This window comes from Nothobranchius furzeri, chromosome 11 (genome assembly GCF_043380555.1).
Source record: "Nothobranchius furzeri strain GRZ-AD chromosome 11, NfurGRZ-RIMD1, whole genome shotgun sequence".
Lineage (NCBI taxonomy): Eukaryota > Metazoa > Chordata > Actinopteri > Cyprinodontiformes > Nothobranchiidae > Nothobranchius > Nothobranchius furzeri.
In genome coordinates, this window is record NC_091751.1 from 54,140,484 (window position 1) to 54,168,158 (window position 27,675).

The 27,675-nt window shown below is 41.5% G+C and overlaps 2 protein-coding genes across 2 annotated transcripts in view; both read right to left on the reverse strand.

The window, feature by feature from the left end:
• The window catches only part of LOC107383986 (tenascin), a 60,729-nt gene that overhangs the window by 6,816 nt on the left and 26,238 nt on the right, over positions 1-27,675 (reverse strand). Inside the window, exons 3-5 of the mRNA XM_015956962.3 lie at positions 24,439-24,624; positions 24,086-24,286; positions 21,850-23,925 (exon numbers count right to left, since the gene is read on the reverse strand). Coding sequence (XP_015812448.3) covers positions 21,850-23,925; positions 24,086-24,286; positions 24,439-24,624 — 2,463 coding nt within the window. The remainder of the gene's footprint in view (positions 1-21,849; positions 23,926-24,085; positions 24,287-24,438; positions 24,625-27,675) is intronic.
• Positions 3,373-12,778, reverse strand: LOC129163257 (tenascin-N-like; the record flags this gene model as incomplete). Its single annotated transcript, XM_070556103.1, has 4 exons — positions 3,373-3,457; positions 12,122-12,252; positions 12,351-12,484; positions 12,745-12,778. Coding segments are annotated over 3 exons (267 nt in total), but the record flags the coding sequence as incomplete, so codon positions are not given.

Here is a 27,675-nt window from a genome sequence, read left to right on the forward strand (position 1 = left end):
CAAACTGTCCAACCAAATTGCACCAATCAAGCTCAGTTTTTGCTGAAACCTTCCAAGAAAATGTGTTCCCCTTGACAGCTCAGACATGCACCGTGTGCAGAGCTCAACGCTGCCAGCAGGTAAGGTCACGTCAGACCTAACAGGGGTTTCCACTGAGAATCTATAGGTTATTATAAAGCTATCAACTTCTGCTTGGACAGTGTTCCATGACAGGCGGATTCTGGACTCTGTTCCATCTCCGTTTGAGAGTTCATTGGGAGGATCCCACTCTGTAGAAAGATGTTAGTGAAAGCAGGTTGATGCATTGCTCATGCAAACTATCAGCACTCTGAATCAAAGACAACGATGTTAACAATTTTCTAAATGTAACTGTGCAAAAAAAATCTGGTTGCTGTGTACTCTCTTGACCCAAAAGTAAAGGACTGAAGGTGGAGAGAAGATCAATAACCTTAGTCTAATTAGAAATCAGAAACATGGAGATAAGGTTTCCGGAGATATTATTGCATAAACTGAGTTTGACTGATGACCTGGAGGTCTGTGGCTCTGCATGGATGAAAATGTTTGTGGTTCTATATCACAACCAGCCTCTGACTGAAAACCAGGACATAAATGGATATTTTTGAAGGGTTGCATGTTGGCAAAGTTGGTAGCACCGTTGCCTTGCAACAAAACGGTCACCTGTTCAGAGCCTGCAGTTTGCATGTTTTCTCTGCGGATACAGAGTGAAAAAATGTCCATTTTAGGTTGACCGGAGACTGAATTGTCCATATAGGTGTGACCAGCTGGTTCTCTAATAGGCCATTCCCATCTGTACCGGGTCGGCCCGGGCCGGGTAGTGTAGGTTGTTTACATATCTGGGTGGCCTGGCATTTTTACGGGCCAACCAAGGCTCATTCTCAGCCCTCTTCTCGAGGGGGTCTGCTTCAGGCCGACCAGGGCCAACACGCCCACTGCTGACCGCAAATTCACACCTTCCATTAGAGCAAGCCTCTGATTGGTGGGTAGAATCAGCCCACATGGGCTTAAGACAAGGATGTGTGGAATCAACCGGGCCAGGCTGCCGACCCGGTACAGATGGGAATGGCCCATATGTGGCAGTTTCACATCTGGGCTAGCACGAACCAGGCTGTGTTGCGTTGGTCCGGGTCCCGCACCGGTATTGTTCACACACACTGCTCAGGAATGGGGAAATCTCCGAGCACGTGGGCGGGGCAAAAGACGTGAAGTCTGTGGTGTCTCCCTTAAATGATGGCCTTGCAGCTCAAGGCACGGCAGCGCTCTGTGTGTGTGTGTGTGTGTGTGTGTGTGTGTGTGTGTGTGTGTGTGTGCGTGCGTGCGTGCGTGCGTGCGTGTGTGTGTGTGTGTGTGTGTGTGTGTGTGTGTGTGTGTGTGTGTGTGTGTGTGTGTGTGTGTGCTTCTCACAGTAGTGAGGAGAGATAGACAGCTGCCGCAGCTTCTGTCAGGGGCGAGCGATGTTTACTTCTCAGTATCCAGAATGATAATGAACTGCGCATGTGGGAAGCTCACGCTGGTTGATTCTATCTGCCAATCGGAAGCTCCCTCTGCATTTGAGCCGGCTAATCAGTTAGCAGTGGGTTTGTTGGATCTGTTCAGCCTGAAGCAGACCTCCTTGGTACGTGGGCCAAAAAAACAACTGGTTGAGCACAGAAAAATACAAGTCCACCTAGATGTGAACACTTTAAAAGCTACCCAGTCCGGTCCGTGCTGGCCCACACGTGAAAGCGTCTCTGATGGACCCATCCAGGATGGCCCCCGCCTCTCACCTGATTGGTGACAGCCACCAGCTCATGCATAAGATTATGGATATATTTCCCTAAATGTGGATTGTCCTGCAATAACAAGAGATGCAAAAGCGTAAATTCAAAAGGGACTGATTTATACTTTGAAGACTTTATCATTAAAATGTTTTAGAAAGAAGAACTGAGATTCCAGCAGCTACAACAACCTTTTCTGCTAACAAATAAAAAAAACAATAATAATAAATATCAGCAAAACTGAACTTGAGTTATAAAATTTTACCTTATCAGAAGGAACATTAAATTTAGGAAAGAAAATTGTTGCTTGAAAAAAATGAAAATTATTGGATGAGAATCAGCTCCTCTAAATCAGAGCCCCTTCTCTTGAATCTGACAAGGTTAGAAAGCCTTCTCCGGGTCAGGGACGAGGTCCTGCGCCAAGTGGACGAGTTCAAGTATCTCGGAATCTTGTTCACGAGTGAGGGAAAGATGGGGCATGAGATCACCAGGCAGATCGGTGCTGCGTCTGCAGGGACGCGAGCATTGTACCGGCCTGTGGTGATGAAGAGAGAGCTAGGCCGGAAGGGAAAGTTCTTGATTTACCGGTCGATCTATGTTCCAACCCTCACCTATGGCTACGAGCTTTGGGTAGTGAACAGGATTGTAAACCACGTGTCACGCTGTAAAGGGGGGGGGGGGTGTTACAGAAAACACAAAATGGCACCGGCTCGTTTGAATCTGCTTTGGCATCAACTTTGGACTAGATTGACTTGGGTTTCTCTTTGAGTCAAGAGGAGATGGGGTACTTAAGTTTATTTAGAGAAATTATTAATTAGCGTCTTTGACAGATATATTTATTTTTGCTAAACTGGCTGTTTGTGTGTGTGTGTGTGTGTGTGTGTGTGTGTGTGTGTGTGTGTGTGTGTGTGTGTGTGTGTGTGTGTGTGTGTGTGTGTGTGTGTGTGTGTGTGTGTGTGTGTGTGAGAGAGAGAGAGAGAGAGAGAGAGAGAAACAGAAGGTGTGTGCGTGACTTTGATTTTAGCCTTGTTATTTTATTTTACTCATATTTTACTACCACTTACATGAGATGTCTTTAGTGAGCGCAAAGTCAAGTTCATTGTACACCAGTGCGATGACAATAAATTATCTTCAATCTTGTATTGTGTATTGCCCCACTGACTGACATCCACAGCAGAGAGTACATCACATTGCTTGCTATCCAATAACATATGGAGACAGTTTGACAGGCAACCTGAGATCCTGCCCAATGATTGAAAGATGTCAATGACCAGACCATATGTTCACATAGGATGGCTTTCCATTCATCAAAGTGTTTAATTTTTCACAGGTTGCATTCACATTTGGTCTCTCACCTCAGTAAGATCCTTTATAAATGTAATCAAATCAAACACCTCCAGCTCTCATTCAGTGTTGACCTGTTTCAGCTATTGTTGAGATTTTCCTACTGACTTTGTCCCCCTTGAAGGCCCAGATGTAGACAGTGTGGAGGACACCAGGCCTCAGGCCCACCAGCCTATAGGAGGTGCTGTCACGTCCCACAGGGATGTCCGGGCTGGAGCCTTCAGCGGAGGTGTAGCTCAGCATGTAGCCATCGATTTCAGCCTGGACCTGATCCCAGGAGACCGTTACTGCGTCTTCAGTTACTTCAGTGGTGACGAGGTTTGTTGTAGCATCAATGTCTGAAACACCAGAAACAGACAGAGGAGGAAAAATTTAAACAGATGAAAATGTTGTTCCTTTGATTCCCAATTACTAGGTTAAAAGTTTTTCTGAATAATACAGTAATTTGTTAGTGAAAATGTTAACTTTAATTTTTCAGAAATATTGGATGTTTGGACTTATTTCAGCTGAGTGGTGACATGAAGACGTTTTACTAATTTTTTTTAGCTATATGAAACTGTTTTTTGGAGCAGATTTATAGTAAAGCCTTTGTTTTTGTCATGAACATGCATTTATGTAATTTTTGTAAAAGAAAAGGAATTTAAACTTTCATATTTTTTCTTTTTTTATTAGCAAATATTAATTCACCATTATGATACAATTTAATGTAGGTCCTAACGATGGACCCTTTAGAAGGGGGCTTCACATAAAAGTAATTCTACTGCAGCTGTTAACTGACCTATAAAAGTTGGAAAAAATAGAAGTGGGATCATTCTTTCTAGATCTTTAAGTCTTGCTTGATTCTCATTTTTACTCAGATAAAAACACATATTGCATTAAAAATCAACACACGGTGCATTTTTTTTCTATGTATTCTTAAGAGGACAACTTAACTAAAGAAAGATTTCCACCTAAAATAAGGTTTTAAAGTTCCTCAAAAAGTCTTCAAAACAACATCAGTCACACACAGCCAATCATGTCCGGTTCCTGAACTCCATAAATGAGCTGCAGAGTGATAAAGACAGAAGATCAAACCAAAAAAACCACAAGATTAACAGGAAACGCAGACAGAGCTTTCAGTGCACGAGTGCAGATGAGAGGTAGGGTTACTGTAAGTGAAGAAAGAGAGAAATAAAGACAGGAAATAAAACATGAGAGTAACAGAGGGACCGGAGAAAGACACAGAGGAAGTGGATGGAAATGTAAAAGCAATTATCATTTAGGATTGTCCCATAGTAGCAGTCGGGGTCAGGCCTGTGTCAGTGTGCTGTCAGCAATGTGAAAACTGATTGATGATGTATCCGAGAGAAGAAAATAAACTGTGACTGAGTCTCTATCCAATCTTTGTCTCTGTTTTGCGTCTGTCACTCTCTGATTGTTGTAATTAAACAACCTGCCCGAGCTAATCAGAGGATAACAATTTGTATTAGCTCGCTTTTGTAAGTATTCCCTTTTGAACTGATAAAAAATCTGTTATGTTCATAAATTCTTCAGTTCTTTCAGTGCCTGATTACAGTCCACACACTGGAACCTAAAATATTTTAATGTTTCTGAATTTGTATTCAACTTTCTTCATTGCATAAGACTAATTTTCCATTTTCTTATCTTGGAACAGAAAAAGACATTATTATTTTACACTTATGGCCTGTAGCACTGCAGCCTTGTCTGTTTGATTTTATGATATGAGAGCTTTATTCCTCTCTATGTTGGCTGCATTTGAACTGAAGACATATAGTGCGATGGATCAAGTTCATTTCAGAGGTTCTACCTCACTAGCTGTGCAGCATCTGCATCTGCACTAGAGAAGCTGCAGCGTTGGCCATTTGGAAAACTAATTATCTATTATAGGTGGCATGTTGGCCAGAGTCAATGACCACAGAGCTCTATGTAACAGCCTGTCTTTTATCATTTGCAGCTTCACAGCCTTAAACCCTCAATGTGAAGAGGAAACCATACAGTATGTCTATAGGCCAATAGCTAATAGGCTGTTATCCTTCCAGTCCCTCGTGAGTTCTTGTGGCAGACTTTATGTGAAGAGCAAAAAGGAAATAATTCATTTTGACTGAAATGATTCATCTATGCAGTAACTTCAAAGCCAAACATATGAAAGGAATCATTTAAAATCTCTCTTTCCGTGTTACGAATCGTCCTCATGCAGCATTTCTCTAGAATAGATGTTGTACTGTTTCTAAGACAATCAATGGCATTATTATTCATTCCAAATTTTGAAAATGTGTTAAATTTTGAACATATAAAATAAAAAAAAGTCATAATGTGATCTAATAAATGTGAGTACTTTGGTGCCTCCTATTTAGACAAGGATAGGCAGCTTTATTTGTAAAGCACACACACACACAGAAGCCAGAAGCAGTTCAGTGTGCTTTCCAGGAGCAGGAACAGCAAGAACATAAAACTTTACAATCAATGTGACAACATAAAACAGCAGATTTTACAATCCAATTCTAAATACACAAATGCATTTAGATGAAATTTCATTAAAATAAGATGATGGAATGAGGTAAAATGAAAAAGTTAAAGCCAGAGCGGTTACAGTGCAGAAGGTGCAAAATAAGATTAGCATTCATTCAAAGGCTGGTGAATACATGAAAGTTTGCCATTTTGATATAAAAGTTATTGGAGTTGGGGCACATTTGAGTTCATAAGGAAGAAGATTCCATCTGACTACAGAATAAAAAGTGGGTGCAAATAACAACAACAATTAGAACAAAAAAAAACTCTGATAAAGAAATTATCTGCGTATAAATATCTTCTGGCAGAGAAGATGACGAGCAACGAAATGGGAGGAAACAAAAGACAGATGATAAAAGTAAAGATGAAATGTTGGCATATCTTTCTCTTGTGGAGCTTTTGTCATGGAAAACTCAAACCTTATCCTCTAAAGACAAACTTTTATTCCAAGTGGCAGCAACAATTCATTATTTACTACTAGAATATCATGAATATGGCCTCCCTGAAACCTTTTACGCTAATCTTCCTTAAAATTCACTATAATGTCTTACTTTGTCCATCAAACACTGTTTATTCATTCATTCACCAATATTTTATCCTAGTTATTCCCCTGTCAGCTCAGCAGGAACAGTTTATTCTTTTTTAATATTGTTTCCTGGTATAATATTTCCCATATTTCTCATTTTTTGTACCTCTTTTATCACCCTCTATTGTATAACTACGCTGGCCCCAGGCGAACAGCATGCTGACTGAGATAAAAGCTGACCGAGTTCTCCTTTTTGTGCCATGCCAGTCATCATGAAATGAGCACAGCCGGTCTGGGAAACAGAGCTGACGACTATCCTCTTCAATCGTCTCTAAGCCTTTTCGTGTTACACCTAAAATTAAGGATTGTGGCTACTGGAGTGGAGACAAGACAGTGCCTGTCTGTTGTAGATTAGCCCATTCGCACACACACACACACACACACACATACACACGCGTGCACTCTCAATTCCTGCACACATAGGTGGCACGTTAACACAAGAAGAAAAAAAATACTGTAGCAAAGACAGGAAGCTCTGAGTACCTGTCTGCTTTCTGAAGATGAGAGGCAAAAACATCCTGCTTAGCTTGATGACTAAAAAAACCATTAAATTCTCTGCCTCAGACTCTGAAAAATGAAGAGGCATCAAAGTGGAGACTTGAAGTTGAAAGACGACAGGAAAAAAAGAGAATAATGAGAGTCCTGTTGTGCTGTTGCAGGACTGCACTGAATGTGAAGACCAGCTGCTTGAATGAAGTAGTAAAATTTATTCCTTCTCATGTTCTGAAACTGCTCAACTAAAATAAAACACGCCGATATCCTACTTCACCAGACGGGCTCATCATGAACGTACTCACCTAAACCATCAGGGAGCATCCTATCATTGCTACATTCAGATCATCTTCGCCCTCAGTGACTGCTCACCACAGTCATCATAAACTGTCCACATTATTAGGTAACACATTCCTGCCCTCTATCACTAACCCATAATTGAGCATCTTGGAGGTTAAATTTATTATTTTGTAACCACAGACTGCTAAAAGAAGGCAGCTTTGATACACCTTAAAATGAGATGCTGGAAAGGAGCAGGCGGGAATTTTGTCTTTTGCTATCCAGGCACAAAGGTAAACCCAAAACTGACCAACAACATTGTCACTTTTTAAAAAACTGTGTTCAATCCATCATTTGTCCATTTGTTCATTCATTTGGAGAAGGCACATAAATAAAACGAAGCTGATAAAACCACCCAACAACTACAATGTGCTCTAAATTGAGGTCAAGCTATGGCTTGCTGATAACTTCCTCCATCTTAATGACTCCAAAACTGAGTTAATCATTTTCAGTCCTTACAGTACCATGGCTACTCATCAACCTGACCTCAACTATCTCTCACCTAATGTATCCTCTGTAATCTCCAACCTTGGAGTAAAAATGGATCAGGCTCTGAAGATGGATGCCCAGGTCAATAACACAGTTAAAGCATGTTTTTTCCAACTAAGACGCATCTCGAAACTAAAGCACATCCTGAGTGTCCGTCTTCTGAAATCTGTGGTCCACACTTTCATCACCTCAAGGCTGGATTACTCTAGCTCCTGCTTATATGGCATCAGTAAAGCAGCTCTTTCTAGACTTCAGCTGGTCCAGAATTCAGCAGCTAGGTTGCTGACTGGAGCTGACAGAAGACAACACATTTCTCCAATTCTGAAATCTCTCCACTGGTTGCCCGTGCAGTTCAGGATAAATTTAAAAATTTTGCTTCTGACTTACAAATCCTTGAACCATCAAGCTCCTCCATATCTGTGTGAACTTGTCCATTACTACAACCCGCCGCGTGCTCTCAGGTCTGAAGATAAGCTCCTCCTAGCTGTTCCGAATGCACGTTTAAAAAGCCGTGGAGAAAGGGCTTTCTCTGTCTGTGAACCAAGCTGTGGAACGCATTACCACTGCTAGTGAGGCAAGCACCAACAGCTAGCATTTTTAAATCATGCCTGAAAACTCACTACTTCAACCTAGCTTATATAACATAATTATGAACCTCACTTACAACTACATTGTTTAAAAATGGAATTCACAATATCAACTTCCGTATTATTGAGGTTCTTTTTTTAAAATGTTTTTCTTATTTTTTATTCTCCCTGTGTTTTATTGATTTTTAACTGTTAGTTTTAGGAATTTTGTTGTTTTTCCTTTTTATCTTTTATCTCTGTTCTACATGACTGTATGACGTCGGTTTAATTAACTAACATGTTTAGTGTACAGCGCCTTGTTTGGTTGTAATGCCTTGTTGAATGCGCTTTATAAATAAAATTGGAATTGGAATTGGAATAAATTAAGTCCTAAGTGACACAAACCCAGAAGGGTATGATAAAAGGGGTGTGTGGTGGGTATGGGTAAAATGTTAAGTGTTAAGAGTGGGAATTGAAATAACTTGCTATGTATTTGATTTATTTATTTATTTATTGTGCATGATTTTCTGATAGAAATGCATAATGTAACAAAAAATGGGGAACAAATGACAGGACAGATTTTAAGCTTTACCATGGCCAGGACGTGTCTCCTGATTTAAAACAAATGTTTGGAGAAAAACAAAGTAAAACCATAAAACAAAGCTAATTAAAAAATTGCTAAAATATTTTGCTGGCTTTCAGTGGTTTTCACAGTAAAACTTTTTCTGCAACCATCCTTTGAAGTAGAACATATTTCAGAATTCAAACATGAAAACTACGTGAGTTCCTGTGTAAAAAGACAAACGGGCAGTTAGTTACACAATAGAAAGTGAGTACACTTATGCAGAGCCGTCATGTTATGTGATTTGATGCAAAATAGACTTACAGTCCCTAACAAAAGTTTAATACCACTTGAAAAATGGGATGAAATTCAATTTTGCATGAATGGATCTTAATGTTCCAAGTAGAGCTCAACATGCATCAAGAAGGAACGGGAAAGAGACAAACACTTAAACTGAAAGACACTGTTTCACAGCAGCTCAAAAGTTGAAGACCACATGCCTTTAAAGAGACACTTTGCAACATTTTTTTTATCCATTTCTTGAGCCAGAATGTGCTAAAATGGCCTTTTACAAAGTTAAGTAAAGGCAACCCAGCCTCTATCGCCCTCTGGGGGGGGGGGGGGGGGGGTGTCCTGGTGCCTATCTCCAGCAGTCAACGGGCAATCAGGCAGGGTACACCCTGGACAGAGAGCCAGTCCATCACAGGGCAACACAGAGGCACACAGGACAAACAATCATGCACACACACTCACACCTAGGGACAATTTAGACAGACAAATCAACCTAGCAGTCATGTTTTTGGACTGTGGGAGGAAGCCGGAGTACCCGGAGAGAACTCACACATGCACAGGGAGAACATGCAAACTCCATGCAGAAAGACATGCGAACCCAGGACCTTCTTGCTGCAAGGTAACAGCTCTAACCACTGGGCCACTGTGGCCAGAATATTCCACTTGCAACTTCAGACTGACGGGTCGCTCTGTTGAGCTGAAATAACTGGTGCTGTAGACCTGTTCCAGCACGTTTCCTGCATGTTTTTGGATCATGATCATAGCTGATTTGTTTAATGTAGTCATTAATCAGTCCTGTAGATTCTAAGAAAGGCTGGGAAGACATTTCAGTAGTTGGTTCAAAGTGTTAAAAAGACGGATGCACAGCAAGGAAATAAGTTTTGCTTTTGGTTTTACAAACACACACTAGGGGGCGCTAAGAGCAAGCCAAAACTGCCTAGTTCCCTTTTAAAGGCCAAATGACAAGCAAACCCCACCGGTTTTCTATGTGCCACAGTGGAAGGGTACCACAATGATCTGGGATGCTTTTTCCTTCAGTAGAACAATGAAGGTTCAGGAGGTGCAGGGGTGTCAAGCTGCCGCTGGCTGTGGTTGAAGCACTTATTCAGCAGTTCTGCATAAGCCTATCACCTTCTGATTACAATCAGGTGTGTTAGAGCAGGGAATCAACTAAAACATGACGGATAGTGATCTTGATTATTCAGGCACTACTGCCTTGGAACCTTGTCAAGATCCAAACGCGCAAAATCTGATTTTTACAAGTGGTCTTAAACTTTGATTGGGACTGTATCACACATGAGAATCTAACTTTTCTCACACGGACTTCTTAACTGCCATCAATCCTGTTAATCTGTTTGTCTGTCTCTGACCAAATCCGTGAGTTACAGCTTGTAGTAAACATGTCTCTGCAGCCTTTCCTTGAAATTTTTATTTAATATCTAACAAACCAAAGCCTCTTTAATCTAAGTGGAATAAAGCACTCTGCGCATCATCCACTCACATGTTGGTGCTCTACAGCTGATGGGCAGTAAGAATGAAAAAATGCTCCAGCCGGCTATAAGCTAAATCTGCGCTTTTTAACATGTTGTTAAAAACAAATGTTTTTTTTTTTTTGTTTGTTTTGCAAAAGGTATTATCTCATATTTTGTTGCCAGTTATGGATCAGCACCAGAAGATTTTAGATCACATTTGAAGACGAGTCATACACAATAAGTTGAAAAGTAGATACATACATTATCATATGGTGTTGTCACTCTTGGGTATTTTACGGTAAGGAGCACTTACTACACCAATTATGGAAATATGTCAATGGCTCATTAAAGGAAGTAAAATGCAACAATTGACTCATTATTCACTTCGAGCATATACTATAACATAGAGTTGTTGGTCATTTTAAAAGTAGCCTGAGATATTGTTAAAGACAACAGTTTGATTCTAATTCAATGTTAGCATCGTTAGCTCAAAGATAGCCTCTAGCCTGGTTCACCTGATATTTGAGTAAAGTAAAAAGATGCCGTCGCTTCTAAAGCCATGCGATTTGTGGATCATTTTGAGACAATTTCCCTCTTGTGCGAGAACATATGAGGTCGGGAGAAGTTTTACGTCATTCGTCGTGAAGAATACGGGGGTTGTGAGAGGCAATTAACACCTCACAACCAGCTCCCAATGAGCAATTATGGGGTCACACTAATATTAAACACATCCGATCATTTGTTCGTCCTTTGTGAAGTGATCGCACCATTTAAGTAGTGCTCTGACCCAAATGTACCAGAAACACACAGCATATGCATCAACGCAGCTGTCAAGCTATTTTCATATCAACACACATTATTTTAATCTTTTTTTTTTTTACTTTACTTTATAACAAGGATTGTCAAGAAAATGTGTTTGCTGTGTTTATGTCAAATAAAACGGATCCCAAAACACTGTTGCACTTTCTTTCTTTCATCTTTCTTTTCCAACCCCCATAAACCACTGCATGTCCTTCCGCGGCAAGCCTGAAGGACAACAGACATCAATAACAAAGTTCGTATTTGTTAATTTTTTTCAAATAAAGGTTGAGGGAAAAAGACATGAATAACAACACAACAGTGTCAGAGTGTTTTGGGTTTTCAGACTCAGAAGTCCGAGGTGTTGTGTAAAAACTACTATTTTTAGCATATTTTAGGTCTGACATGTTGCTACCACACAAACAGTGTGAGCAGTCAGGTTGCAAGGAAGTTTGAGGTAGAGCTAAATGCAGCATGGGAAAAACTCGCATAGTGACACCTGATTTCAGGGGTACAATGAATACCTTCTGGGTCGCTCCTCTTCACTGGCTTTAGTTCTCACCTCTGCAGCTTTTTGCCTGCCCATGTTGAATCACAAATGCCAGCGCTAAAGCTTTACCTCGGTGAAGATTTGGCAACCTCATGTGCTCACTGATTGCATGGTTACTACAACCCTCTCTTTTATTGTTTTTCAAGTGCTTTAAAAAACCCACCTGGCTGAGAATGAAGTCTGTTTCAATGTAATCTTCCTTCCAACTTGATTGAGGCATTAGAAAAAAAATGTATTATTTCACTGTAGAATTCTTATTTATTGCTCCTTTAACAGTTTTTATTATGCTAAATTTGTGTTTTTGTTTGTTTGTTTAAATCAGGGAGTTTTCAGAGCCATTTGTGCTTACCTGTGGTGGCTTCAATCAAGTTTGCTTCACTTCTATTCTTTTTGATGACTGCAAGCGCCTGAACAATGTAGGTAACCCCCCGGGGTCAGACCTATGATCAGGTAAGAATTCTCTGTGTTGGGAACCTGAACCTGGGACACACAAAGGGGTTGAGATTAGATATTTAAGTTGCATATAAATATTTTATTCTAAAGAATCAATTTAATAAGAATCAAAAATAAAAGCATACCTGCCCTATGTCACCCTCAGCAAATTTGGGATGGTATGTTAACACATAATACTCTGCCCTGCGGACTGATTCCCACCCAACCAGACGAGAGACGTCAGTCACTTGGACCAACCGTTGACTCTGAGGTCCAAAAACTAAAGAAGTGAAGACATATAGAGATTAAAATACTAGAATACCCTAATTTTATCTTGTTTCTTTTGAATGTTTTCTAGATTTAGCTGTCTTTTTTTGTGCTGATCTTTCTGTTTTTCACCTGAAGGGACAATTAAACACCATTTACATTTATATATAAAGGCCCTTAAAAGCCAATTTGACCATTTGCTTTGTGACAGACATAAAAGAGGAGGTCTTGAACAAGAAGAAATACATTACTTAGAAATTTGAGGTTTCTTACCGAGCTGGAAAGAAACACTGCTTTTTTTTTGTGGTCACACAGCACAAGGCCACCGTGTTTCAGTAGACATGATGGAAAGACTATAATAAAGGTAAGGACAGAATTAGGCAGTACAATAACAACGTGCTGTGGGAGAGTGGGACTTTCTACAAACAAGGATTTTCTGTGAGTAAAATGCAGACACAAACAGCAACCAGCTGTAAATTTTATGAAATATAACAAGGAGCAAAGGCATGCATCATGGGGAAATGTGTATAATGAGTAGTGTAATGTCCAGAAAAGGTCAGTTTTCATGCACAGTTTGACCCCTTCAGTATCTGGTCTACATGGAGATAGGAGTCTACATGTGTTGCCTTTAATCTGCCGGATCCTGCATTCCATCAGCTGGAGCCCGGGCCTCTCTGCAGCTCGGAACACATGATAACAAAGTGTCAACAAATGTTTCTCTTCTCAAGGCCCTTCTGTGCCAAGCCTGCCTGGTTATCTAGGCTGGACTGGACTGTTATACGAGTGGCTGTTTTCAGCTTATATGAGTTAATCATTCGTTAAATAATAATAACAATAATAATAATGTCTTCATTACTCTGTGCTTAAATCAATAAGGTTGATTGATCTGTGATTGAATTACTGAAATGAAATTAATTATTACATTGAATGATTTATATATATGGTAATCAGTAATGTTTGATATGACAAGGCAGGCTTCACCTGCACTCAGACACAAGGGCAAATTAAAGTTAAGTTAAACTCATGACACATAGATATTGCCTTACCCCAAATCAGAGCATCCGGTATCTCAAGAAGGCGGCGTGATGTTCTGAGGTTTCCTTGGTAATGTCCCTTAACATGGCACGTTCCGATTGGACAATAATGTATAACACGAGAATATTTAAACAGAATCACTCAGGTGATTCAGCAGTCGCATTCCAGCTTTCCATCATTCAGCATTCAGTTCTAGAGAACGCTACGAAGCGGCCGTTGGGAGCGAACTGTTTAAACCTGAGCAGTTTTGGCAAGCTGCCAAAACCGTGCTAAAAGCTGCCCATCATTGACACAGCAAACGGTTTCCTGCAGAACAAAGCTGACATTGTTCCGACTCTCTGAGAGTCCTTCTAGACGCAAGCAGTTCCATCCATCCGTTGTGTCCCAGAAAACATCTCTGGACTGGAGAGTCGGTGCTACGGTATTCTACAAACCTCAGTGTCAAAGGTCATCTGACCTCTCTGACCTTCGATCCACAAAGAGGGTCTTCCAAAGGGTGAGGTAGACACATGGATAGCATCTGATGCCTTTTTTATAAGGATCAACTTCATAGCTTAATGCAAACCAAATTCTTTCCTTTTACACCCAGAACTCAGTTGATCTAGATACGAAAGTTCTGATAACCTCACATTAACATATTAGTCACCATTTATCACATTCCATCCACCTAGATCCATCCATCACAGTAATATTAGTGAACTTGTCATGTTTTTAATTGTTTGGAAAATAAATTATTACTTTTTACAAACTTGACTCTCTTCTTGAATCAACACGAAGTGTTCTACAATCCCTGAATAAACAAAGAATCCTAGAATCTTCTGATTAAACATCCAAAGACCAAGCAGGTTGATTTTCTATATTTATATAGAGTATCACAGCTTATTGGTCATAAGTAAAGGTAATATATTAAGCTTTTAAAGCACTACATTTACCACTCTACAGTAGCTAAGGAGTATACTATAACTTTGGCAGGAAAACATGTACATCAGGTTCCTGTGGTCCACCAGTCTGATGTTTTTCATGAAATGTCCCTCCACACAGGAGCATTTAAATCCCCCGTTGCTTGCAAAACAAATCAACAAACTTTTGTTTTACAGTACAGGCCAAAAGTTTGGACACACCTTCTCATTCCATCTGTTTTCCTTATTTTCATGACCATGACCACTTACAAATGGACCAACAAGTGCTAAACACCTCTGGGAACTCCTTCAAGACTGTTGGAAAACCATTTCAGGTGACTACCTCCTGAAGCTCATCAAGACAATGCCAAGAGTATACAAAGAAGTAATCAGAGCAAAGGGTGGCTATTTTAAAGAAAATAGAATATAAAACATGTTTTCAGTTATTTCACCTTTTTTGGTCAAGTACATAACTCCACATGTGTTCATTCATAGTTTTGTTGCCTTTAGGGAGAATGTAAATGGTCATGAAAATAAAGACAACACATTGAATGAGGTGTGTCCAAACTTTCGGTCTGTACTGTAAATAACATGGGAAACCAGGTAGAAGAAATAAATGAACAATTTAAGTTCAAAACGTGGACTGGTGTGAATCTAAGCTAAGAATGACTTGAATTGAAAGGAAAGAGCATCATCAAAGGTGTTGGACACTTGTTTAATCAATACATTTGTAGTGGTTTCTAGTGCCAAGAAGCTAAAAAAAATTTTTTTAAAAGCCCAGAAATATCTGGATCAGCATGGACAAGCCTGCTGCAACAGAAAGTGGTAGCAGACAGCAAGATTTGAAATCTTACTTTCTGATATTTGGACATCTTTCCTCTGATTGGATAACAGCGACTCAACCACTAACTTTGTTTGCTCTGCGACATGGATGTTTTATCGCCATAAATAACACAAGCCTGGAGGAGCTTCTGTTGTGTAGTTGAGTTGCTAATACTAACACTTAGCTTCTGCTAGCCAAGATGTTCAATGCTTTTTCCTGGATGCTAACCAACAACAATGTTCCCTGTTGCCAGCCAAGATAAGCGACCGCTTGACGGAGAGCCGTCAGCGTTTTCTAATCTTAACGTTTCATCATCTATTTTCTACCAGAGGCTAATACAGCCGGGACGAAACCTATATTTTCAGTCTGTGTGAAAAACTCTGAGTGAACAATTATAAAAAATTGTTTTTCAGTGTTCCACACCTTTAATAACTGATATTAAAAACTTAAGAGACATTTTACATTAAACTGGTCTAAGAGCTGCTAGCATCACTAAATGTAGATTGACATCCATTGAAATTAAATAACAGCCTCATAAAATAATGTTCTTTGTGCTCCTCTTTCCACATCTCTATTACATTTGCTAACACTTTAAAACAACATGGAGTACTTTTGCGTCCTATGTTTCTTTTCTAGCCTGACTTTGTATTGATGTTCGATCTGGTTCACCTACATGAAGCTGCAGGTCTGTCTGCAGAGCAAAACAAAGTGAAAGAGCAAATATTTGACCTTGACGACCTGCTACTGCCTCAACCATTTATCTTCTTATTTGCCGTTTCAGAAACTCTGGCTCAAAAACAGAAATAATAGACCTTTGTTTACACAAAACGTAAATGCAAATCAATCAATCATAGATTAAATTATTACATTCAGAGATGAGTAAAATTGCACAATAGTCTAAGACAAAAGTAGGAATCTGTGGAGTTATTTTAAGCAGAAGTAACTCTTCTAGCCTGTCTGTGTAGGTCTATGTTTACGGCAAATGTTCGCGTCACGGCTTCAGAATGCAATTTTGTTATTCAGTCCTGAGGCAGTTCACCTTAAGTAGGTGGGTGAACAGATTATTTAGCAGGAAAGGTGATGATTTTTCCTGCAGGTTAAAAAAGCAGAACTGAGCTCCAAAGATTGATAGAAGTTGTTATTGTCATGTGGTATTTTGTGACCTGATGTCACGACTTGTTTAGTTGTCAAAGATGTCATGGTCACGGGTCAGCTCGCTGAAAAATCGTCTTCAGCTGCTTGATCTGAAATAACTTTAGAGGAATGCTTTGAATTCCACAGAAGTAACTCAAATGATCACTTCAGCTTAATTCAGGCGGATGCATAAGTTTGGTTTTAGAAATAAGTCACAGGAAAACAAAATAAACCTTTAAGCCTATTTACAGCTATAAACACATGCAGGAAAACAACAAGAGGGCATGCTTCAACCTCTTGAGTTTTGATGCACCTGAGCAGTTTGAAGAGGCTAGCTAATGTAGCAAGCTAACGAACGCAGCAAAATAAATGTCTGATGATTGCAATGACACCATAGACAGGATCAGGAGCTGTGCGTATGAAAAAGCAGATACGAAAACATAAGAAAGAAAAGAAGACTTTAGAGCATCATGCTTATTACGTAGATGCCTTCATCCTTTTTGTTCTGTTAGAATGTTGACTGCAAAACAGTAGAACAATGACTCATCATAATGTGGCTTTGAAACAATAAATCAAACATATTTATTGTCAATTATTGCTTGTATTTTAAATATATATCTTATCGTTATGTTGTTTGTTTGCACTTTACTAAAGTTATTCTCTTTGTTAGCATGTCTTTTTGCAATTCAGAAGGGCAGAAGAGTTTGGTTTTCATGTGACAGATTCTGTCATGTGCCGGGGTGAGTACTCCTCTCATTTTCCCCATTTTTGAGCTGTTGTGTTTCAGGAGAGGGAGGCTCCAGCTGCAGCACATTGGCAGTCAGCGGGTCCAGCTATTTAAGGAGGAGGAGAACACATCACTTCGCCAGATGATTAACTACAACTCGGTAGTTTCCAGCCCTTTGTGACTCTTGGATATACCTCTAGTGATTCTAAGTATTTTGAGACAGTTTTTGGAATTTTACCTGACTTACCTGCCTCCCAGGTCTTTGTATTGTTTTTGGATTCCCTCTGAGACTCTTCTGGATAACCTTTGGACTTCTGTGACTCCTTTGGATAAAACTTCTGGTTTCCCGTGACTCCACTGGAGAGCATCTTGGATTTCCGAGCCTTCCCTGGATTACTCACCTGTGCCCGTAAGACCTCCGGACGCAGCTCCCACCGTTCTCCTCCCCTCCCGGTCAGCCCGCTCTCCTGCTCTCCTCTCGCTCCCTCTCCTGGACACTCCCCTCGTGGATTCACCCCGGCACCCAACCTACCCTCCCTTGCTCCTATCCTACCAGCTCCCAACGCTGCGCTCCCGTTTTCTACCTCCACTGGTCTTTTCCAGTGCGCCCTGAGTTCCCGTTTTATTAATAAAACATTATTCTACCCTGAGATCTGTGTGAGAGTGTGATTCTGCATGCCTTGGGTTAAACTCGTTCCCCAGACCATGTCAGATTCAACCACATCACTCACTTTGGTTGAATGTGTTTTATGCTTGTGACAGCGTCTTCTGTATCAACCTACTCAAATGTTTGTTTTTCACAATATCTAAATAAAACTGCACAGTTGTATATACTGAAGTGAGTATTTCAAATGTAGCTGTCATTAAAGGCACACTTGACAGTTTTGCTTGCCTTTAGCACCCCCTAGTGTTATTCATTCTCTGTGGTCAAACCAAAAAATTAAATGTATCTCCTCGCTTCTTTTTAACACCATAATCTAACAGCGGAAATCTCTCCCCGGCCTTCATTAGTGTCTCCAGGAGTGATCTATCACTAAATTAAACAAATCAGCTGTGTTCATGATCTAAAACATGGAGGAAATTTGCTAGAACCATACTGCAGCACCAGGTTTGCCAGCTCTATTTTTTTCTAAGTCCAACAGGTGGCGGCCCGACAGTCCGAAGTTGCAAATGTGATATTCTGGCCACAGAGGGCGGTGGGGGTCTGAGTGATATTTCATTAACCCTGTAAGGCCGGGGTATTCAAGTCCTGGAGGGCCAGTATCCAGCACATTTTAGTGGTCCCTCTGTTGAAACACACCTGATTCAGTGGTTGAATCACCTGTGCAGCAACTCATCGGGCTCTGCAGAAGCCTGTTAATTACCTGTGTGTTGAAACAGGGTTAAAACTAACACCTGCTGGATACTGGCCCTCCAGGCCCAGAATTTAATACTTCTGCTGTAGAGGGTCATTTTAGCACACAGGCCTACTGGCTCAAGAAAATTACTTTAAAAATTTAAAAAGTTGCATAGTATGGCTTTAATGCAGAGATAATAGTACTTATTTTCTCATATTACCAACTGGTAACAGGTTACTTATTACCAATGGTGTTCGAGGGTGAGCCTTATTTTTAATTTTGAAACATTTTATGTTTTCTTTATGTTTAACACATCTTAAGTGAAACCGAAAATATTTACAGCTTAAATATTTTGGTTTTATGACAAAAAGTAATTTTCTTATTTATGGAAACATAATAATTATAGATCATTTCCAACAAATTGAAACTTAATTGGCACTTTTCCTTTATGGTTTAATCTCTGTCCTGTCTTCTTTCATCTCATCAATATTCATTTTGCGTTTTTCATTAGTCATTACACTTGCCATATATTGTAAACAGATGACTCCCTAAGTTTTTGCAATATATGTCTCTTCTTGGATTTATACCTTTTAGCTGCAGGAAAGGCTCCATTGAGGGTATGCAAATGTACTTTGTTTGTTTAAAATACTCATAAATCAGGCAAATGAGGGTCTGAAGTGGTGTAATAAATACATGAATTGTGAGAGCGCAGTCCCTATTCTCAACATTCCCACTTTACAGTGTTGTTGCAGTGAAGGGACACAAAGCGCTATAAGTCCCTTGTTAGAAGACATGCAATACAGATCGGCTGAAAATATATTGCATTTCTTTTTCGATTCTGTTCTTTCACATGTTTTGAAAGAATTTAGCAGTTTGTTTTTAAATTTGCGTTTCTTACTGTCTAAATCTTTTTAAACGTGGTGACGTAACTTCTGTAAGGCATACATCCAGCCAATCATCTAGTTTGATATCACCGACAGGCACAGGACCAGAAGGAAACATGGCATCTAATATGGCATCCCCAAAGACGCTAGACCCTATGTACTTTAGACTCATTTTGATACAAAGCCGCCAATATTAACACCATCTGAACACAATTCCCAGAAATTATCGGTAGAAAAAACACATTGCCTCTTCTTTCAAAGCTTTGTCGATATACTTCTTCCTCATATGGGATGATTCTAAAGTTTGGATGTTGTTTATTAAAGGGTCGTGAATCCACAGCAGTCGTCACTGTCAGACACTCATGAAGAACAGATCTCAGACCTCTGTCAGAAGTAGCTGCCTGTGGTGCATCTGATGCCAGGGGAGACATGCCCACAGAGCACCGATTCTGAGACGCCTGGCATGTATTGATTCTGCTTTGATGCATCGACAGATGAAAATACTTTTGACAGACTATGTAGCATTTATTTCTCAAAGTTCCATTATTTCTGTTTTCAAATAAAAAGAATGGAGTAGCAGGATTATATCAGACAATTTATCCTGAGCTCCTGCTGTTTCTTTCACAGGAGGCTGTTATGGTTTTCTCTTTTGTTTCTTTTGTTTTTGGTTTTCTGTTTTGTTTGGTCTCTCCATCTATTTTTCTGTCCTCCATCTTTTTTAAAAAGTGCAGATGACATTCCTAGCAGTTATCTGACATGACTCTCTCTTCTTCTTTTGATCTAATGGCATCTCTTTCCCTGAATGTCTTAAAATTTCCCACCATGTTATTGTTTCTAATCCAATCCAACTTTTTGCATAAGGTGTTCCAAAAGTCGAAGGTAAGTCAAACAGCCTAAAACTAAATCAAACATTATCTCTTAGAAGTGTGTGGATATGGGTGACTTACCCCTTCTTTCCACCGGAGCCGTCAGCAGCACGTTACTGCAGCAGCACGTCTTGCTCGCGTAAGCTGCTTCTTGGCCCTTCCCACGAGACGCAAAGCAGCAGGGGAGCAGCTGTCACCGACCGAGCACGAAGTCACACGAGTGACCGTCAGTAAACACAACAACAAGCAGGAGAAAACTACAACATGGCTCCAAAAGGTTTGTGTTTTATGTTCTGTCCATTTTATAATCGCCAATACGGACCTGAAAAACAAAGGAGACTGCTAGCTAGATGATAACTTCTTACGGGGCCGCACAGTTAGTAGCCTTTTTTTTAAGTAAAGTAACCGGAAGGCAGTATGTTCCTTTATTCTGAAAATCTCGGGAGCTTCGCTCCATTTCCACGTCCAATTTCCAGTCTTTCCTTCCCCAAAATTGTCGAAATTGACCTGTTTCAGAGGCGTTGCACGTAGAAAATAGAACCGGCGCGTAAAGGCCGCGACAAGCTGCTCCTGAGACGCGGCCGACTCGCGCTACTGATGGCTCTGGTGGAAAAGGTTCTGTTGACCACAGGGGTTCCTATCAGCAGCTATGACATGCTGCTGCAGTAACGTGCTGCTGACGGCTCCGGTGGAAAGAAGGGGTTATGCTGAAAAGTGCCTTAGGGGGTTGAAGAAAGCTAGAGATAATAAAGATAATTAGACATGAGTAAAAGTATAAAACTAGCAAAATTGCTAGTGAACAGAAATATTGCTAAGAACAGAAATATTAGAAAGAGAAATATTAGTGTTGTCAGCATAACAAAGAAAAGAGATGTTGTCCTCCCTGATTATTGAACCTAGAGGAAGCTCATAAGGAGAGAATAGAAGAGGTCCCAAAACAAAACCCTGTTGTACCTCAAATAGGAAATCAGCAGGGGACCACACAAGACTGCTGAATCTATTAGGAAAAATGTTCTAGAGTTGTGCCTGTAATACCTATTCCCTGCTCCAAATGTGAGAGGAAATTGTCATGGTCTTTAAAAGCTGCTGCAAGATCCAGTAGTACAAAAACAACACAATAATCACCACGCCTGGCTAAAATGCTTCATCCAAATGTAAAAGTGCTGATTCTGTTTTGTTTGAGTCAAACAAGATTGTGCAATGTCTAAAATATTATGTTTATAGTATGTTTGTAACATTAAGGCCATTTTTAAAATTCACTCAGGCTTCTGGTTATATTCCTGTGATCCTGCTTGTCACTCTGACTGTTGTCAATGCTTCCAATACATCAGTTTCCTGCCTGTTTGCTCATTTCAGTCAGTCTGCCAAAACAACATTAGATCACAGTTTATTCCTCTCAATGATCCAATTTAAATGTTGCTAATAAATCACTTTAAACATTTATCGCTCTCTTTTGTCTGGTATTGAATCCAAATCTTGACATCATTGAGATATTCTTTGGTTGAAAATATGTACATCTTTTTTTTCAGTTGGGAATTGAGTGGAGAGGTTGGTTTCAGAGCAAGCCAAGAATGTTAGTTTTGAAAGTCAGAGAAATTATTTTGAGGGAACCAAACCCTCTGTCACTTTCTTGCAATTAAATTTGAGACAAATGCTAAAATCTCCAGCCTTACCTAAAGAACAGTCTTCCCCATAAAAGCCATCCTTGCAGATGCACTGGCCATTCACGCACTGCCCGTTGCTGCTGCAGTCCACACACCGTCCCTTATCTTTACAGTTGCCTGGACATGCTAGCAGGTTGCAGTCTTCCCCTGTATAGCCTTCATGGCACACACATTTCCCATCCACACACCGTCCCTTATCGTTACAGTTGCCTGGACATGCTAGCAGGCTGCAGTCTTCCCCTGTATAGCCTTCATGGCACACACATTTCCCATCCACACACCGTCCCTTATCGTTACAGTTGCCTGGACATGCTAGCAGGTTGCAGTCTTCCCCTGTATAGCCTTCATGGCACACACATTTCCCATCCACACATCGCCCCTTATCGTTACAGTTGCCTGGACATGCTAGCAGGTTGCAGTCTTCCCCTGTATAGCCTTCATGGCACACACATTTCCAATCCACACACCGTCCCTTATCGTTACAGTTGCCTGGACATGCTAGCAGGCTGCAGTCTTCCCCTGTATAGCCTTCATGGCACACACATTTCCCATCCACACACCGTCCCTTATCGTTACAGTTGCCTGGACATGCTAGCAGGTTGCAGTCTTCCCCTGTATAGCCTTCATGGCACACACATTTCCCATCCACACACCGTCCCTTATCGTTACAGTTGCCTGGACATGCTAGCAGGCTGCAGTCTTCCCCTGTATAGCCTTCATGGCACACACATTTCTCATCCACACACCGTCCCTTATCGTTACAGTTGCCTGGACATGCTAGCAGGCTGCAGTCTTCCCCTGTATAGCCCTCATGGCACACACATTTCCCATCCACACACCGTCCCTTATCGTTACAGTTGCCTGGACATGCTAGCAGGCTGCAGTCTTCTCCTGTATAGCCTTCATGGCACACACATTTACCATCCACACACCGTCCCTTATCGTTACAGTTGCCTGGACATGCTAGCAGGCTGCAGTCTTCTCCTGTATAGCCTTCATGGCACACACATTTACCATCCACACACCGTCCCTTATCGTTACAGTTGCCTGGACATGCTAGCAGGCTACAGTCTTCTCCTGTATAGCCCTCATGGCACACACATTTACCATCCACACACCGTCCCTTATCGTTGCAGTTGCCTGGACATGCTAGCAGGCTGCAGTCTTCCCCTGTATAGCCTTCATGGCACACACATTTACCATCCACACACCGTCCCTTATCGTTACAGTTGCCTGGACATGCTAGCAGGCTGCAGTCTTCCCCTGTATAGCCCTCATGGCACACACATTTACCATCCACACACCGTCCCTTATCGTTACAGTTGCCTGGACATGCTAGCAGGCTGCAGTCTTCTCCTGTATAGCCCTCATGGCACACACATTTACCATCCACACACTGTCCCTTATTGTTACAGTTGCCTGGACATGTTAGCAGGCTACAGTCTTCTCCTGTATAGCCTTCATGGCACACACATTTACCATCAACACACCGTCCCTTGTCGTTACAGTTGCCTGGACATGCTAGCAGGCTGCAGTCTTCTCCTGTATAGCCCTCATGGCACACACATTTACCATCCACACAACGTCCCTTATCATCGCAGTTGCCTGGACATGCTAGCAGGCTGCAGTCTTCTCCTGTATAGCCCTCATGGCACACACATTTCCCATCCACACACTGTCCCTTATCGTTACAGTTGTTTGGACATGCTAGCAGGCTGCAGTCTTCCCCTGTATAGCCCTCATGGCACACACATTTCCAATCCACACACTGTCCCTTATCGTTACAGTTGTCTGGACATGCTAGCAGGCTGCAGTCTTCCCCTGTATAGCCCTCATGGCACACACATTTCCCATCCACACACTGTCCCTTATCGTTACAGTTGCCTGGACATGCTAGCAGGCTGCAGTCTTCCCCTGTATAGCCCTCATGGCACACACATTTCCCATCCACGCATCGGCCGTTGTCGTTGCACTCATCGGGACAGGAGGACAAAGAGCAATCTGGCCCTTCCCAGCCTGGGTAACAGAGACAGCTGCAAGTAGCCTGTTGGTAGGTACCATGGCCGGTGCAGCTAGTGTCCACACCTTTGAAGAATACAAGAAAAGTGCACTTTTTATAGCTTTTCTTGTATTGATTACAAATCTACACATCATATATCAGAAAATAAAATTTAACATGCTATCTAAAATTGTAGCCTGTTTGCTAAGTTTCTGTCTTAGCTTATCTCTGTTGTTTGTGGCTTACCTACGGCACCACCTGCTCCACAGCATCCCTGTGTGCACTGAGTTATCAGATAGTTGACCTCCTCTTCCAGTCCATTGACTCTGTGCAGCAGCTTCTTAAAGCTATCTGACTCCTCACATGCACACTTGGGTGTCTGTAGCATTATATTGTGTTTGAAGACAATGTCATTTTCTCCATTTATGGTAGTGTCTTTCTGCAGACCTACAATAGAAATATGGAAATCATATTAAGATACTTAATCTTGATGTCTTAAACGTCATATTTGCACAGAAAATATGTGATGTATCAATCCTTCTTTGTCTGGAATTGCTTCCAAACGACTCTTTATTTTTTAATATCTTTTCCTGGAAGACCTGTCTCATCCTGCGTTGTACAGCTGGAGCTTCCTGGGGTGTCAATTTTATAGACATGGCTGAAGGTGATCCCATTTTGAGAGTTTGGGTGGTCAGGCTGGCTGTCCGTGGAGCTTACACAACGTGATGCAGCACAGAGAAGGGTCACCAGGGACAGGGCCCTCCACAGAGGACATGTGGTCGTTGCTGCAAATGAAAATGAGAATACATGTTAAATCCTCCCATCTTTGTTTTTCAACAGGCAGCCAGGTTACACAGGATGTAAATGCTTAGTGGCTGGTCTTCTAGTAAAAGTGTCAAGTATAATGATTGATGTGGTTAACGCCACAGCCCTAAAATCATTTCTTCAACCTGCCTTGATTTTTTTTCTAAATATGGATGCTGACTATGTAGGCAGGCATGTAGATCCTCTGAGAGAAAGTGGAAAAAGGATGGCCTACAGGTCTCGTGTGAGTTGTTCAGAGCATCTCTGGTTGCTTATCAGGATGCTGTGAGGGCTGCCAGAATGGCCTATTTTGCAGACATCATTGAAACAAACTCCAATAATCCTAAGATTCTCTACAAAACACTAAACTCTGTTCTGGTGTATCAGGAACCTAGCTTCATGTCTCCTACAGCTGCTGGAAACTCTGAAGCTTTTCACAGATTCTTTGTTGATAAAGTGTCAGGCATTAGAGCAGCTATTTCTGGTAACTCTGTTGACCCGGTTCCAGTTCCTCCATCACCACCCACCCTGAGCTCCCTCAATACTGTTTCATATTCTGAGCTGAGTAAGCTTGTTGCGAGGCAGAAGCCATCTGGCTCTCCACTTGACGTTCTGCCGCCTCGCCTCTGGAAGGCTGCCTTTCTGTGCCTTGGCCCTTCACTTGGTCAGATTATCAATGGGAGCCTCAGCACAGGTGTGGCCCCAGCTGCTTTGAAAGCAGCAGTTATTCGGCCGACCCTGAAGAAACCTCGTGCTGATGTCTCTGTGATCGAAAATTACAGGCCTATCTCTACCCTGCCTTTTACATCAAAACTGCTTGAGAAAGTCGTTTATCAGCAGCTGGTCTCACATTTAGCTGACTCTGATCTGTTTGAGGTTTTCCAATCAGGGTTCAGGTCTGGCCATAGCACAGAGTCGGCTCTACTGAGGGTCCTAAATGACATCTATCACTAGATCAGGGTACATCTGTGGTGCTTCTGTTGTTAGACCTGACAGCAGCCTTCGACACAGTTGACCACGCGATTCTACTGGATCGCTTGGAACGATGGGTTGGGATCAAAGGGTCAGCTCTGGATTGGTTTAGATCGTATCTCCACAACAGGACATTCTGTGTTAAACTGGGTGATGTTTTTTCTTCTTGGGAGGGGCTCCGCTGGGGGGGGTCCCGCAGGGGTCGATCCTTGGTCCTCTTTTGTTTGCCATTTATCTGCTACCTCTGGGGTCAATCTTTCATAAACATGGCCTATCATTCCATCTCTATGCTGACGATTGCCAGATTTACTCTCCATTGTGTCAGGAGAAAGGTCACTCTATCCAGTCCTTTGTGTCCTGCATTAACGAGGTGAAGTCTTGGCTAATGGCCAACGTTCTGCATCTGAATGAGGGAAAGACAGAGCTCATTGTTTTTCACCCCAACAGCAGGAATGTGGATCGTTATGTTGATCTTGGGCCTCTTTCTCCATACTCAAAACCAGTTGTGACCAGTTTGGGGGAGAAAATTGATGCTGGAATTAAATTTGATGCTCACATCAACTCTGTGATCCGGTCCAGTTTCTTTCACCTGAGACGCCTTGCAAAAATCAAGCCCATGCTGTCAAGAGCCCACCTGGAGCGGGTACTCCATGCTTTTGTAATTTCTAGGCTTGATTACTGCAGCTCTCTATATGCAGGGCTGTGTCAGTCCTCACTGCGTCGCCTACAGGTTGTGCAGAACAGCACAGCCAGGTTCCTTACTGGGACCAGGAAACGGGACCACATCAGTCCAGTTCTGGCCTTCCTGCACTGGCTTCCGGTTTGCTATCATTCACACTTCAGACTCCTCATCTTTGTTTTTAATTTCTTCCAGGGTGGTGCTCCCCCCTATCTAGCCACGCTCCTGAACAGACATTCCCCATCACGCGCTTTGCGCTCCTCTGACCAAGGCCTGCTCGTTGTCCCTCGTTCTAGGTGTTGTACTCGCAGGGACCGGGCTTTCTCAGTCCTAGCACCGTCACTATGGAACCAGTTGCCACCCTCACAGTTAGGCTGTCCCCATCTCTGCCAGTCTTCAAGAGCTGCCTAAAAACCCACCTCCTCCGCTTGGCGTTTCCTGAACATGTTTGAATTTGGCCCTCTTTTATGTTGATTTTATCTCACAGTTTTCATTGGTTCAATTTTTCCCTTGTTTTACACATTTGTCTTCTACTAGAATGTTTCACCTTTTTTGTAATTTGTAATCTGTAATTTGAATTGCTTTTATTTTCTGATTTATTCACTTTATTTAACATTGTACTGTACAGTGTTCAGCGCCTTGGGCTTCCTGACAGGGTTGCGGAAGGCGCTTTATAAATAAAGCTTTGATTTGATTTGATGTGGAAACTTTGAGTTAACTCTCTTGAATAATGACTGGTTCTCGCTGATACATCATGAAAGCTATTTTTTTACATGAATTTATGAAACACTTTTGCACCAGTTAGTGTTCTAAGATATTAAACATCATTACCAATCTTGTAAAGTGTTTCTTTTTATATTTTTTTTCTCACCATTATTGTCAAAATGTTTCTTGCCTGTTAATTCAGAGGTAGGACTAGGTTACACACAGTGGGTGATGTTACATCTAACAGTGTGTCATGGTCTGTGTCTGCGTCTCCCTCATGTGTCTCCTTGTGTGCTCCATTCCCCTCTAAGAATCCCTCTTATGTCTCTCTTTGGCCCTGTCCACACGTAGCCGGGGATCTGCCAAAACGTAGATATTTTTCTACGTTTTGGCCTGTCATCCACACGAAAACGGAGTTTTTTCACACGAAAATGGGTCTTTTTAAAAACTCCGGCCAAAGTGAAGATCTGCGTTTTCTCTGTTTTGGGTGTCTGCGTGTGGACAGAAAAAAACGGAGTTTTAAGGTCTGCAACGTCACTTTCCGTGACAAAAAAATGCTGACATCACGTGTGCGACCTGTGTTTACACTAGCCGACAGCATGGATTCCCTCAGAGCTGCGCTTGCTTTATCAATTGTCCGAGCGCTTTTTGCTTGTTTGTTTTTGCAAGCGGAATT